We start from the raw sequence: 12605 nt of genomic DNA on the forward strand, positions 1-12605 counted from the left end.
CCCCACAGAGAGGCTTGAACCTGGGTGTTACAGGCATCTGGGGCTTCACAAAGGAAATGACACCAGAGAGTTGGATACTGAGTGGCGAAGAAGAGTCCAGCAGGTGGCAAAGAGGATGGCCTAAAAGCCCGGAGGGCACCGGCCAAGCAGAGTCCTGGCAAAGAAAGTACTGCTGCCTCCCAGAAGTTGGGTGGCCAGAGCACTGGCAGGGTTGCCTAAGGCTAAGCCTAGGAACCCCGAAGCTCCAGGGAGCTCTCTGAGGTGGGGGCAGGGTACTGCAGAGGGGTGGAGGAGTGGCAGGCCACAGGGGCACAGCCTGAGCGGTAGGCTGAAGGGGTCAGGCTGCATGCTGCTGGGGGAGGAGGCGGGACCTTCTCAGGTCAACCAGGCAGAAAGGTCTCCCTGAGACAGGGGCTCTAGGAGAAGGGATGTGGGCTTGGCCCTGCTAGGGCTGGGATGGAGACCTGGAGAAAAGACTGAGGAGTCCTCAGGGGGTGGGGAGGGATGGAGGTTTAGGTGGAGGGTGGAGGCAGTCATTGGCTGTGGCCGGAGGGTTGGCGGGGGCTGGGGACAGGAGAGGAGCCAAGCCCGACAAGGGGCCTGAGGCAGGTTCACCCCCACCCCGGCATCCAGAGCCCCGCAGCCTGCACTACTGGGCAGCTATACCCAAACCGATTAAGGGAAGGTAGTATTTATGTTAATACATGTTAATAAGCATGGTGTGCCACCCTAGTCTACTTTGGCTGCATTCCCGGCACCCCATCCCACACTCCCGTAAACTATGGAGGAGGGGAGAAGGAGGCTCCACCCGCCCCTGCCTCGCCCCTCCCCCCTCCTGCTGGGCAATGTAGAAAACAGGAGGGAGAGGAGAGCTGTGATGTGGCTGGTAGGGGGGGCTACCCCATCCCTGAGGGGCTGACCTCAGCCCAGGAGGAATGTGCAGGAGGCGGAGGGCAGGGGCGGAGCGGGTGGGGGCAGGGCCACAACCAGAGGCCCAGGGTTCCTGGCAGCCCCTCCCTCGGCCCCTCCACCTCAGCACTGACATGGCCCTCAGAAGGGAAGGGGAACAGGCAAGGAGGGGAAGAACTGATCTTTCCAAAAAGGTGGGCCAGGGTACCTGGGAGCATGGATACTAGGCTGGGGGCGGGTGGGGGAAGGGCCCCAACACCTTCTCCCAGGAAATCTCCTCCCGGGTGGGTAGTAGATTGTCAGGGAAGTCAGGCCTCTCAGTCAGGCTTCCCCGGGCCCATTCCTACCCCCTATCTCACCCCGACCCAATGCCTAAGTCCTCAGGGTAGCGTGTCCTAATACCCACGTGGCCAGAACTGGGGAAGGTTGTGACGCTGGAGCCACCAGCCTTAATGGCTAAAACAGGTGTGAGTGGGAAGCCAAGGCCTGACCCAGCCCAGGCTGGGCACTGGGAGCGTTGTCTCCAGCCTTCCTCAGATGAATATCCTACCCTAGCCGCACCACCCAGAGTCCAGGCAGGGCACAGTTTCCAGCTAGTGATGGGGGGATGAGGAGGCAGGTGGTAGGATGGGCAGGACCATCCAGTTATTTCCAGAAAGAAAAACCAAGGCCTTGGTGGGCTGTGCCACTAACAGGCAGCATCAGGGCAAGAATCCAGGCAGGCCTTTGCCCATGGGTACCCTGGCAAAGGGTAGAGGTCAGGAGGCTGAGGTGGCCCTTGGGCAGTGGTGCAGGTAGCCATACAGCTACCTTCCTAGTTTGTTCCATTCTGTCAAGACTTGGGCCCAGGCTGACTGACTCCAGAATCCTTAGAGACTCCCAGAGTCCAGAGTAGCTCACAGACAATGACCCTGCTCCGAGAGTGCTGCCTTCACGAGGTGTCTGTCCAGGGTCTGGCATACATTTGGACCTGCGGCTGAGGAGCAGAAAGGAGACTTTGTGGGGACAGGGACAAGTTGAGCTCCCACCCCTGCAGATCTCCCTTCCTGCTCCAAGAAGCAAGGAAATCAATGCAGAGGGCTCAGGTGGGCGGGGACAGCCCCAAAATGTTGGAAAGATGGTGGGGGTCCTGGTTCTACTTTTCAGTATGGACACGGGGCTGGGAGGGAATGAAACTGAGACCACGATCCTGAGCCTGAAGAACTAAAAGCACTGGGGGCAGGTAGGGGGCACAGTAGGGGTGGGTGGGGACCTCAAAGGCACTTGCTGATCTTGGCTGGTAGGGTGGAAAATTGTAAACAGCCAAAGAATTTTGTTTGCTTGCATGGGGCCAGGGGAGGCTGCCCAGGTCCAAGGCAGAAGCCGGGAGGAGAAAGAGGCTGCTTCCCAGAAGCCCAAGAGCTCAGGCTGGGGTGCATCCTTCCACTCCCCTCCCGAAGGCCCCTGACCCGCACTCTTCCTCTGCCAGCCGGCCAGGCCAATTCAGGAAAACTAGGTCTCGAGGCTCAGGAAAGAAGGGCACAGCCCCACCCTGGCTGGGCACAGACACAGACACAGACACAGACACAGACGCCGCTACTCCAGGGAAGCTGGCAGGGGACGGGCCACAGAACTTGAAGCTCACACAGCCTCCCTCACTGATCAACTGCAGAGCTGCTGAGCAGCCTTGGGGAGGTTGTGGGAAGATGCCTTTTATGGGGATTGAGGGGTGAAAGCCCATCCTCAAGCCCTGTCACGTTCACCCAGGTGGACCCAAGGGCCCCATTCAGCCATTGTCAACATTCAGCCCTTCCAAAGCAGACGGACCCCCGGCAGTACAAACAGGGTTGTCCACCAGGAACAGTTTCAGGCTAAGATCCCAGACCCTTCCCAACTGAGCCACCGAGGTTTCAGAGCCGTGTCCTGAATCACAGAGGTCACACAGAACGCTCCTCACCCCCCTGCAGAGAGGCAGAACCACCCATCAGGAGGGGTCTCTGGATGGGCCTACACCCCACAGTGCAGAAGTGAAACTTGAGGGCCTCTGCCGCCTCTGACTGCCCCGCCTGGCCCTCTCGGGCCCCTCCTTTCCTGCCCCAACTGCTGTCCTCACAGCCTCTGCCAGCCAGGTGGCAGAAGCACTAAGTGGCTCTAGTGGTGAGGAAGGGCAAGGGCTGGGGCTGGGCTGGGGGCCCATCGGACCCCTAGTTGAGAACTCCATCCCCGGACGTGCGACCCTCCCATGCCAGCTGGCTCCTGGGAACTGAGCCCCTCATTACCCACCTCCACCTCCCCAGCTGTGTAGGGACAGGTGAGGAACTCTAGTCTCCTGGACCTGCTGTTCCCTCTGCCTGCTTCACAGAGCCTTTTGGGGCTGGGGAGGGGGCCCTATTGCTTCTTCCTCCTTTGCCTGGACTGGCTGCCCCACTTCCGGATGGCTCTTGGGTGCACCCTATTGCCCTGAGGCCCTACAGGGGAGGGGTCGCTCCTCCCCACTCCTCCCTTGTGCCCACTCCACTCTGGTCTGGCCACCAACTCTGGCTGGCCCGGCTGCCTGCCCGGTCACCCGATCCGCCCCATAAACTTGACGGCGCGTGTAGGGCGGCGGCTGGCTTGGTGGAGGCGGGGGTTGCTCCTTAAAGGAGCCGTCAGAGGGTGCCCTGCGGCCCCGCGGCTTCTTCCCTTCTCCAGGGAGGGCAGCCCGGTGTTCTGTGGCATCGCAGACCTCACGGGCTTGGGCTTGGGCTCGGAAGAGGCGATGGCAAGTGTCAGTGGAGGGAAGGCGGGAGGTGGGGGTCCTGGCACGGGAGGGGTTCGGGGGCTGCGGGACTGGGCAGGGGTTTCGGGGGAGCGATGTGGAATGCCCCTCGGCAGTTGTACACCCCAGGACCCTGCCCCACACCAGGGCTCCTGCGCCCGGCACCTGCCGGGCCAGCTCTGGGGAGGATGATTGGGCATTGCGGCTAGAGGCTGGCCCCTTGTAAGGGGTCCAGGGAAGGGCTCTGGCTCAAAGGTGGAGGGGCTCAAAGACGGTGAAACCTGAGGGGAAGGCAGGGGAGGGAGAGGTACAGAGGCAGCGGAAGCTCAGAGAGAGAAGGGCAGCTCACCCGAAGCAGGAGTGAGAGGCTGCCTGAGGCCCTTGGCTCTCCCCCGACTTGATTCCTCTTGGGTCTGAAGTCTGAGCTCACAGAATTTCTGTGTAACCAGCTCCTTCCACTCTCGTGTGGGGAGAGAGAGGTCAAGCACGAAGCTGGGGCTGCAGCCATCTCCAAGTCAGCAGCCGAGGCTTCTGTCCAGCCCCAGCGGTGCAGGCGCTGGGGCTCCTGGGCAGCACTTTTTCCTCAGAGGAATGGGTTTCAGGCATGTTTCCGAGTTGGGGGCTGTGATTGTCTCTGCAGTTGTATTGGCTCACCTGCATGTCCAGAGAAACACACATACACTTGTCTGTCTGCACACACATTCGCACATGCACGCATCTGTGACACACATATACACGTGTGTAAAGTGCACACATGTGCCATATATCTACATGTATAATACAACTCTCATGCCACACACTGTCACAGACACGTACACATCTGCCTGCACACACATGACACGCGCGCGCACGATACAGATAACACAAAGGGACCCTCAGAAACAGTCACACTCACAGGCGCCCACACCATTGGCTCCAGCCCCAAGGGTGCCTCAGTTCCTCTGTAGGCCTGTGGGTGCACAGCCACCTCCAGAGGCCTCACCCCTCCTGTCGCTGCTCTCACTCCCATGACTGGTTTGTTTTGCTCATTACACTTGGCGCCCTCTGAAATGACTGCACTGATCTGAGTCCTTGTTGGCACTCTGCCCCCTCCTGCATGGGGACTTTGTCTGTGTCCCCCAATGTCCCAGGCTGGCATGAAGTAGGCACACAGAGTTTGTGAATTAATGCCTGTGTGTCTATGGGAGGGGGGTTACGAGGGAGGGTGATGTGGTGGGGCGGGCGCCTGCCCACGTGGGGGTGACCCCAAGGGTGTGCCCAGCGTGGGTGTGTCTGTGATTGTGGCCAGGCAGGGCACACTTGGAGGGAGGGGAGAGCTCGGAAGTGGAATGCGACCCCCCAGCCTCTTTTCCCTAGGGGCTGTAATCTGATCCCTGGGGACTCCCCCCTAGCCTCCAGCCCGCCCTCGTCCTTGCTGCAGCTCCTTCTCTTCCAGATCCTGGGGCAGAGTCCAGGGCGGCTCAAGGCTCCTCCACACACGCCTGCTGAACCCTGAGCACCCTGAGCTGCCCGGATGGGGCAGGCTGCGGCCGCCGCCATGATCCCAGGCCTGGCCCTGCTCTGGGCAGCGGTGCTGGGGGGTGCTGCCCCCAGCCCTCCCCGCCTTCGGCTCTCCTTCCAAGGTAGGTGCACCTGGCAGGCAAGAGGGCTTGGCTCAGGGTGAGCAGGAGAGAGACCCAGTGTGAGTAGGGGGCACTAAGTTTGCTGCTGCCCTGTGCCACTGGCCCAGGTTTGAGTGAGGGCACTTTCAGGCCATCTCCAGTTAACCCTGTCCTGGCCTCAGCCCCCAGCCTTTCTGCACACATTCTCCTCTGACTTTCCCAGGAAGACCCCTTCTGTTCCCGTGGCAACAGATCCTGCCTGTGTCCCATCCACCACCCCCACACCCCTGACACAGAAGGGTGGTCACCAGGCATCGCACTGAGCTTAGGCTAGTAGCAGGGTGGCAGAGAATCCTCAGCCTGACTTTGGGGTGGGGGTCCTGGCTTTCCCTACATACGCAGCCTCCCCCAACACCCGGCCTCCCAGTGCGCCCGGCTGCAGACACTGCTTGTCCAGGCACGCCTGAGGAGTTCAACCTGCTTTTCCCTTGGGGTGGGGGGGGGGGGGGACGGTGCTGCATTGCCCACTCTGGAAGCTTTTCACATGGGTGGATCTGTCTTCATGAATGTAAACTCACACATGGGTAAACTCACATGTGTGGGCCAGGTCACATAAACAACCATCACCTGTGAGAGAGACGATAGGTAGGGTCTGGAGAAAGCTCTCAGCATGGCTGGCAAACACTATCCTGCAGAGCTCCAGGCCCAGCATGGTCTCCGGACCTTCAGGCTGGAGAGGACCTGTTGCTATGAAGCTCTGCTGGTGGACGAGGAGAGAGGACGCCTGTTTGTGGGTGCCGAGAACCGCGTGGCCTCCCTCAGCCTGGACGACATCAGCAAGCGGGCCAAGAAGGTGCCAGGGACCCCCAGCCTCTGTGCTCCCCAGGGGGGTGGGCCCCTGAGCAGACACCCTCTTCACAGAGACCAGGCAAAGGCCCTTGACCTGTGTCCTCCTTCCCTGACCCCCTCGCAGCTGGCCTGGCCGGCCCCTGTGGAATGGCGAGAGGAGTGCAACTGGGCAGGGAAGGACATTGGTGTGAGTGCCGGCCGCCCGGGGCGGGAGTGGGGAGGCCCGGCCCCTTGCTCCGCAGACAGCAGAAGCCTGTCTCTTCTGTCTGGGATGGGGGCAGGGGGTCGAGGTGGCTGAAGTTTGGAGGTAGTGAGTCAGGGTGGAGGCTCATGTGATTCTTCTTGGGGGCGTCTGAGTCATAGGGGGCTGTACAGGCCTATGCTTCTACATGCACCCCTTCTGTGAGAGGTGGGCTGAGCTGGTCACCGAGGGTGTCCGGGCCCCTGAAGCCCATGTTGCTACTTGCCTGGACTGATGCAGAAGAGAGGAAGGGGTGAGGTACCACTGGCGAGCTGGGACCCCTTAACGCTGCCTCCCTGGGGGAGGCCTCATCGTCCCTGCCCCTGCCCGCCCACTAGACCGAGTGCATGAACTTCGTGAAGTTGCTGCATGCCTACAACCGCACCCACTTGCTGGCCTGTGGCACAGGGGCCTTCCACCCAACCTGTGCATTTGTGGAGGTGGGCCACCGGCTGGAGGTAAGGCCAGATCTAGGCAGAGAGGGAGGTTGGGAGGTAAAGAAGGGCCTGGAAGTAACAACTGCCCCCTGCCTCCCAGGAGCCCACGCTCCGGCTAGACCTTCGAAGGCTGGAGGACGGCAAGGGCAAGAGTCCTTATGACCCCAGGCATCGGGCTGCCTCCGTGCTGGTGGGTGAGTCCAATGGCTAGGGCCCTGCAGAGACTCTAGACCCTCCTGAGAGCCCCTGAGAGCCCCCAGGGCATCACTGACTCCTTAAGAGCTCTTGGAGCTCTACAAGCACTCCCCACAGAGAGCCTTCAGATTGGCTAAGCAGCCCTTGCCCTATCTGCAGGGAAAGAACTGTACTCAGGGGTGGCCGCAGACCTCATGGGCCGGGACTTCACCATCTTCCGCAGCCTGGGCCAGCGTCCAAGTCTGCGAACAGAACCACACGATTCTCGCTGGCTCAACGGTGAAAGGCTGGTGGAGCTATTGGGAGGGGGCTCTCATCCCCAACAGGGTGGGTGCCTAGTAAGACCCATAAAGGAAGTGAGCAGTGGGTGCAGCCAGGTCTCGCCAAGTACCCACCATGCATCAAGCCTTGTGCTAGGGCCTGGGGCTGCAGGGCAGACAAGACCTGTGTGGCCCATGCCCTCGTTGAGGTCACAGACCTCAGAACAGGTACATAAGATGGTTCCAATGGCAATGAGACCAGTGAGTGAACAGACAGAAAGGGAAAAGGAGACCAGGTGGTAAGAGAACTGGAGACAGGAAGCCACTCTGCTGAGGACAGGGGAGAGCTAATTCCCAAAGCACAGCAGGATTGAGGGAAGAGCATTCCAGGTAAAGAGAACAGCTAGTGCAAAGGCTCCGGGGCAGGAACAAGCCAAGGAACAGACTCATGAAAAGAGAAAGGATAAGGGGTCTGCATTGTCAGAGGTCAGGGTCATTTGTTCTAAGAGTGAGGGGACCCAGCAGAGTATTCACAGCAGTAACAGGGGGAATCTGCTTCCTGCTCAAGAGGAAGATTCATGAGTGAAGGTAAAACCCCAATATCCCATCTCCCTCCTTTCTGGACCAAGGGCCTGGGGAACTGTCAAGGGCCCAGGGGAGAGGCCTGTGTGTCTAGGTAGTCTTGGTCTCTGCTGCCCTCTTGTGGTTACTTCTTGACTCACAGGCCCTGATCCTCTGGATGTTGTCCCCTTAGAGTGCCATCCTACCTGGAGACCGGGTGGTCAGATGCTGCCCCGTGGGCTTCAGGGGCACCAGAGAAAGGAGAGGGAGCATGTGGGTCTCATGAGTGGCACGGCCAGGACCTTTCTGACCCCACTCCTCCTGCTGCTAGAGCCCAAGTTCGTCAAGGTCTTTTGGATCCCAGAGAGCGAGAATCCTGATGATGACAAGATCTACTTCTTCTTCCGTGAGTCGGCAGTGGAGGCTTCGCCATCACTGGGACGCCAGACTGTGTCCCGGGTTGGCCAGATCTGTCGGGTGAGGAGTCCTTGGGCCACATCCGATGACTACATCCCTGCTCTTTTGCCTGTCTGGGCCTCCCCCTCATCCCTGCTGATTGACCCTGCAGAATGACGTGGGAGGCCAGCGAAGCCTTGTCAACAAGTGGACCACGTTCCTGAAGGCGCGTCTGGTGTGCTCAGTGCCAGGTGTCGAGGGTGACACACACTTCGACCACCTCCGTGAGTGCCAGGAGCAGAGGATGGGGTTGGAGAGAGGGAGTGCAGGGGGCCAGACCCAGGAGCCGGGCTGCCCAGAGGGCTGTGTGCCCTCCCCCAACTAGGCTTCTTCCCCACAGAGGACATGTTCCTGCTGTCCTTGAGGGACCGCTGGAGCCCACTGCTCTACGCTGTCTTCTCCACATCGAGGTGAGGGGCAGGAGGTAGAGGGCAGGGCCCAACGGGCTCTGCTGGGCCCCTCAGTCTGCTCATGTCTTTGCCTGCAGCACCATCTTCCAGGGCTCTGCAGTGTGTGTGTACAGCATGAACGACGTGCGCCGGGCCTTCCTGGGGCCCTTTGCACACAAGGAAGGGCCCATGCACCAGTGGGTGTCCTACCAGGGCCGTGTCCCCTACCCCCGGCCTGGCATGGTGCGTAGCCCCAGGAGTCCCACCACAACCCACTTAAAGTCTCAGGGGTGGAAAACCTGGCCTGGGATCTTCTTGGTGAATGTGTTTTTTTCCTTCTGTTATGGGTGGGAAAACATCACCTTCGTCAGACAGGGCCCCTCAGAGGAAGGGCATATTTCCCCCTAAGAGTCCCAAGGGCAAGGCTGGGTCTTCTCTCCTCAGATTCTCAGGGCAGACCTCTGTCCATTAGCACTCCCCTATACTCGGGTACCTGGAGGTCTCTTGTGGACCCACCAGGCCCTCGTACCCACATCCCTGTCGTGCCTCCTCCCCACCTGCCCAGTGTCCCAGCAAGACCTTTGGCACCTTCAGTTCTACCAAGGACTTTCCTGATGACGTCATTCAATTTGCCCGGAACCACCCCCTCATGTACAATTCGGTCCTGCCCATGGGTGGTCGCCCTCTCTTCATACAAGTGGATGCCGGGTACACCTTCACCCAGATCACTGCAGACCGTGTAGCAGCTGCTGACGGACACTATGACGTCCTCTTCATTGGCACAGGTCAGTGTCCTGCCATGACTACCCATAAAACTCTGTCCAGACTCTCTTCCACCTGTCAGCAGAAGCTGCCCCTGCCCAGTCCCATCTTTACATCTTTGCCTGGGTTGTGCTCTCATCTCCTTCTGGATGCTGGTCTGATTGTTCCAACCCACATTCTTCACCTATCCAACCATGCTAAGGGTAAAGGCCTCAGAAGTGAGGAGATCCCCAGCCCTAGCTGCCAGGAAACACAAGGAATCACTCATTCCTCATCCCTGCAGACGCTGGCACAGTGCTGAAGGTGATCTCCGTCCCCAAGGGCAGCCAGCCTAACGGGGAGGGGCTGCTCTTGGAGGAGCTGCACGTTTTTGAGGTGAGGCCTAGCCCCCTCCTCCTAGAGGAACCCTACCCCATTGATCTCTGATCCCAGCGCTCCTCCTCCTCTCAGGATTCATCTGCTATCACCAGCATGCAAATCTCTTCCAAGAGGGTAAGTGACCAAAAGGCTTGGGAGCAGAAGGGACCCAGTGTGTTCCCCGGGCACCCCTACCCCCATGCCTCCCTTGGTAGTTTGAAGCACTGGGTTTGAGTATAGGTTCTGCCTTTGCTAGACTGCGTGACCTGAGACCCTGATCAGTGTCAAGTGGGGTGAGGGATCCCTGACCAATGGGAGGCGGGCACAGGGCTGCCTTCGGTCAGCCCGGAGCCCCTCGTGCCCCCTAGCACCAGCTGTACATAGCTTCGCGGAGCGCGGTCGCCCAGATCCCGTTGCACCTCTGTGCTGCCCACGGCCGCGCCTGTGCGGAATGCTGCCTTGCGCGAGACCCTTACTGCGCCTGGGACGGGGCCGCGTGCACGCGCTTTCAGCCCAGCGCTAAAAGGTGGGCAGTGTTAGGGGCGGGCCACCTGGAATCATTTGCAGCACCTGGCTAAATGAAGAAGGACTCACGGAGGCTCTAATGTACCAATGCAACCCCCACCCTGCAGGCGGTTCCGGCGGCAAGACGTGAGGAATGGCGACCCCAGCACGCTGTGCTCCGGCGGTGAGTGCCCCAGCTGCCCCACTTCTGGGCCTTTGAAGACGCCCCACCCTGCCCTGCCTGAATCTGACATTCCTTTGCCCTCCCCAGACTCCTCTCATCCCGCACTGCTGGAGCGGAAGGTGTTCGGTGTGGAGGGCGGAAGCGCCTTCCTGGAGTGTGAGCCCCGCTCGCTGCAGGCGCGCGTGGAATGGACCTTCCAGCGCGCAGGGGAGGCGACCCACACCCAGGTGAGCCTCACGCCCTCCCTTCCCAAACAAGCCCTTGTCCCGCCCCCTACATCCAGGAGAGCCCCGCCCTAGCCAGTGTGGTTCCCACTTCGAGACTAGGTCCGACCCCGCCCAGTGAGACTCCGTCCAGCTAGACCCCTTAAGTCCAGTTTGGTCCCTTACCTGAACTCCACATTCTGGTGAGGCCCCATTCCATCTAACTAGACTCCTGACACCCCCCTCCCCCATCCGAGAGGAGCCCCGCCCTCGCCCCGCCCATTGAGGCCCCCGCCCCGCCCCCATGTTCAGGTAAACCACCACTACCCGCCCCCCCCCCCCCCCACCTCCAGTCCAGTCCCGTCCGGTCTCGTCCGGTCCCGTAAGGGTTTCCGCTTTTAGACCACTGGTCCCAGTGCACGCAACCTTCAAAGGTACACCTGCGAGAGTCCCTTACCTGCTCATGCTTGGCCACCGTTGACCCTCTACCTCTCCTGGCCCGACCTGGGAGCCGGGTTTCCTTGTTCCTGACACCGATGCCTTTGCCTCCCACTGGCCCCGCCTGCAGGTAGCTATGGAGGAGCGCGCGGAGCGCCTTACGGGGGGACTGCTGCTGCGCGGACTGAGGCGCGGGGATTCTGGCGTGTACCTGTGCGCAGCTGTGGAGCAGGGCTTTTCGCAGTCGCTGCGTCGCCTGGTGCTACACGTGCTGAGTGCTGCGCAGGCCGAAAGGCTGGCCCGGACCGAGGAGGCTGTGCCCGTAGCCCCTCCAGGCCCCAGGCTCTGGTACCGGGACTTCCTGCAGCTGGTGGAGCCGGGCGGCGGTGGCGCGAGTTCCCTGCGAATGTGTCGTCTGCAGCCCGAGTCGCGCCCACCGCCTCCCGAGTCACGGAGGAAGGGCCGAAACCGGCGAAGGCACGCCCCAGAGCCGCGTGCTGAGCGGGGGCCGCGCAGCGCAGCGCACTGGTGATTCGGCAGTCCACGCCGGGTACAGGGAAGGAGGCTACAGGCAGGACAGGGGGAGGACAGACCGTGGAGGACGCACAGCTAGGGGGCCTGGCACATTGGTCCCTGGTTGATGGAGACACCGACCTACAGGCCCTGGCTGAGGGGCAGCCTCCCCGGCTTATTTATTAACAGAGGATAACCCTTGAATGTAGCCCTGGGAGGGACGGCCCAGGCGGGCCACAGGGGCCGGCTGGTCGGGAGGAGGGAGATAAGCACGGCTCCAGAGCAACGACCTGGGCAGAGGAGGTGCCCGGAGTGCCCACCCCGGGATAAAGACCTCCTCCTTGGAGAATGAGCAGAAAGCTGTGAACAGGCTGAACTGGTGGGGCGGGAGTGGGACAGGCCGACTGTACTAATGCAATAAACACATTATGAGCCGAAGCTGGAATGGCCCCAGCTGACAACCGCTGGTACTAGGTCTTGCTGTGCGGCCTTGGGCAACTTCCTAGCAGTCTTAGGACCTCAGTTTCTGAAAAGGATGCTGTGATGAGGATTAAAGGCAGTTTCCATGTGACTGAGTAGATTCTGTGGGGCCTTTGGGGCCCTACTGACCTGCACAGTATGTTCTGAATATGATTTCTTGGATGAGTGCTATGAAGAAAATGAAATTTGGAGATATGGAAAATAATGTGAGAAAGCATCACTGAGGGGGTGACATTTGAGCTAAACAACAAGGAGCCAGTCATGGGAGTATCTAAGGGGTGGAGTGTTCCAGGAGGCAACAGCTAGTGCAAAGGTCCTGAGGTGGAAACAAGGTTGCTGTGTGTGAGGAACATCAAGGAGGCCAGTGTGATACAGTGGAGTGATGGATTTGGGATGTTTTAGGGGGAGGATTCTCACTGTCTTACTTCCTCCCAGTTGGGGAGAAGGGCCACAGGGGTCCAACGGCAAAGGGTGGGCCCTCAGCCTGGCCACTTCCTCCCTTCAGGGGTGAGTGGTACCATGCCTCCTC

At 60.3% G+C, this 12605-nt stretch overlaps 1 protein-coding gene across 8 annotated transcripts; it reads left to right on the top strand.

Annotated features, from left to right (window-relative positions):
- Positions 1-977: 977 nt before the first annotated feature.
- On the top strand, positions 978-12054 carry SEMA3B (semaphorin 3B). 8 transcript variants are annotated; one of them, XM_045492883.1, is made up of 18 exons: positions 978-1103; positions 5082-5268; positions 5943-6100; positions 6221-6283; positions 6676-6795; positions 6875-6968; positions 7129-7248; positions 8122-8267; positions 8359-8470; positions 8587-8656; positions 8734-8878; positions 9201-9420; positions 9681-9772; positions 9848-9889; positions 10123-10280; positions 10387-10442; positions 10530-10669; positions 11214-12054. In XM_045492883.1, exons 2-18 carry the CDS (start codon positions 5160-5162, stop codon positions 11613-11615), a joined length of 2247 nt encoding a protein of 748 aa, XP_045348839.1. In that variant the 5' UTR covers positions 978-1103; positions 5082-5159; the 3' UTR covers positions 11616-12054. The 8 variants fall into 8 exon arrangements, with proteins under 8 accessions (XP_045348839.1, XP_045348845.1, XP_045348842.1 ...); XM_045492889.1 differs by having other exon boundaries at positions 1042-1103; positions 5067-5268; XM_045492886.1 differs by lacking the exon at positions 978-1103 and adding an exon at positions 3478-3655 and having other exon boundaries at positions 5067-5268.
- The last annotated feature ends 551 nt before the right edge of the window (positions 12055-12605 follow it).

Source organism: Leopardus geoffroyi, chromosome A2, assembly GCF_018350155.1.
Source record: "Leopardus geoffroyi isolate Oge1 chromosome A2, O.geoffroyi_Oge1_pat1.0, whole genome shotgun sequence".
Classification (NCBI taxonomy): Eukaryota; Metazoa; Chordata; class Mammalia; order Carnivora; family Felidae; genus Leopardus; species Leopardus geoffroyi.

Coding starts and splice junctions, on each gene's coding strand:
- SEMA3B (XM_045492883.1), top strand. CDS start 5,160: ATGGGGCAGGCTGCGGCCGCCGCCATGATCCCAGGCCTGGCCCTGCTC. Junction 9,890..10,122: donor TGCAAATCTCTTCCAAGAGG/GTAAGTGACCAA, acceptor CGTGCCCCCTAG/CACCAGCTGTACATAGCTTC. Junction 10,443..10,529: donor CAGCACGCTGTGCTCCGGCG/GTGAGTGCCCCA, acceptor TGCCCTCCCCAG/ACTCCTCTCATCCCGCACTG.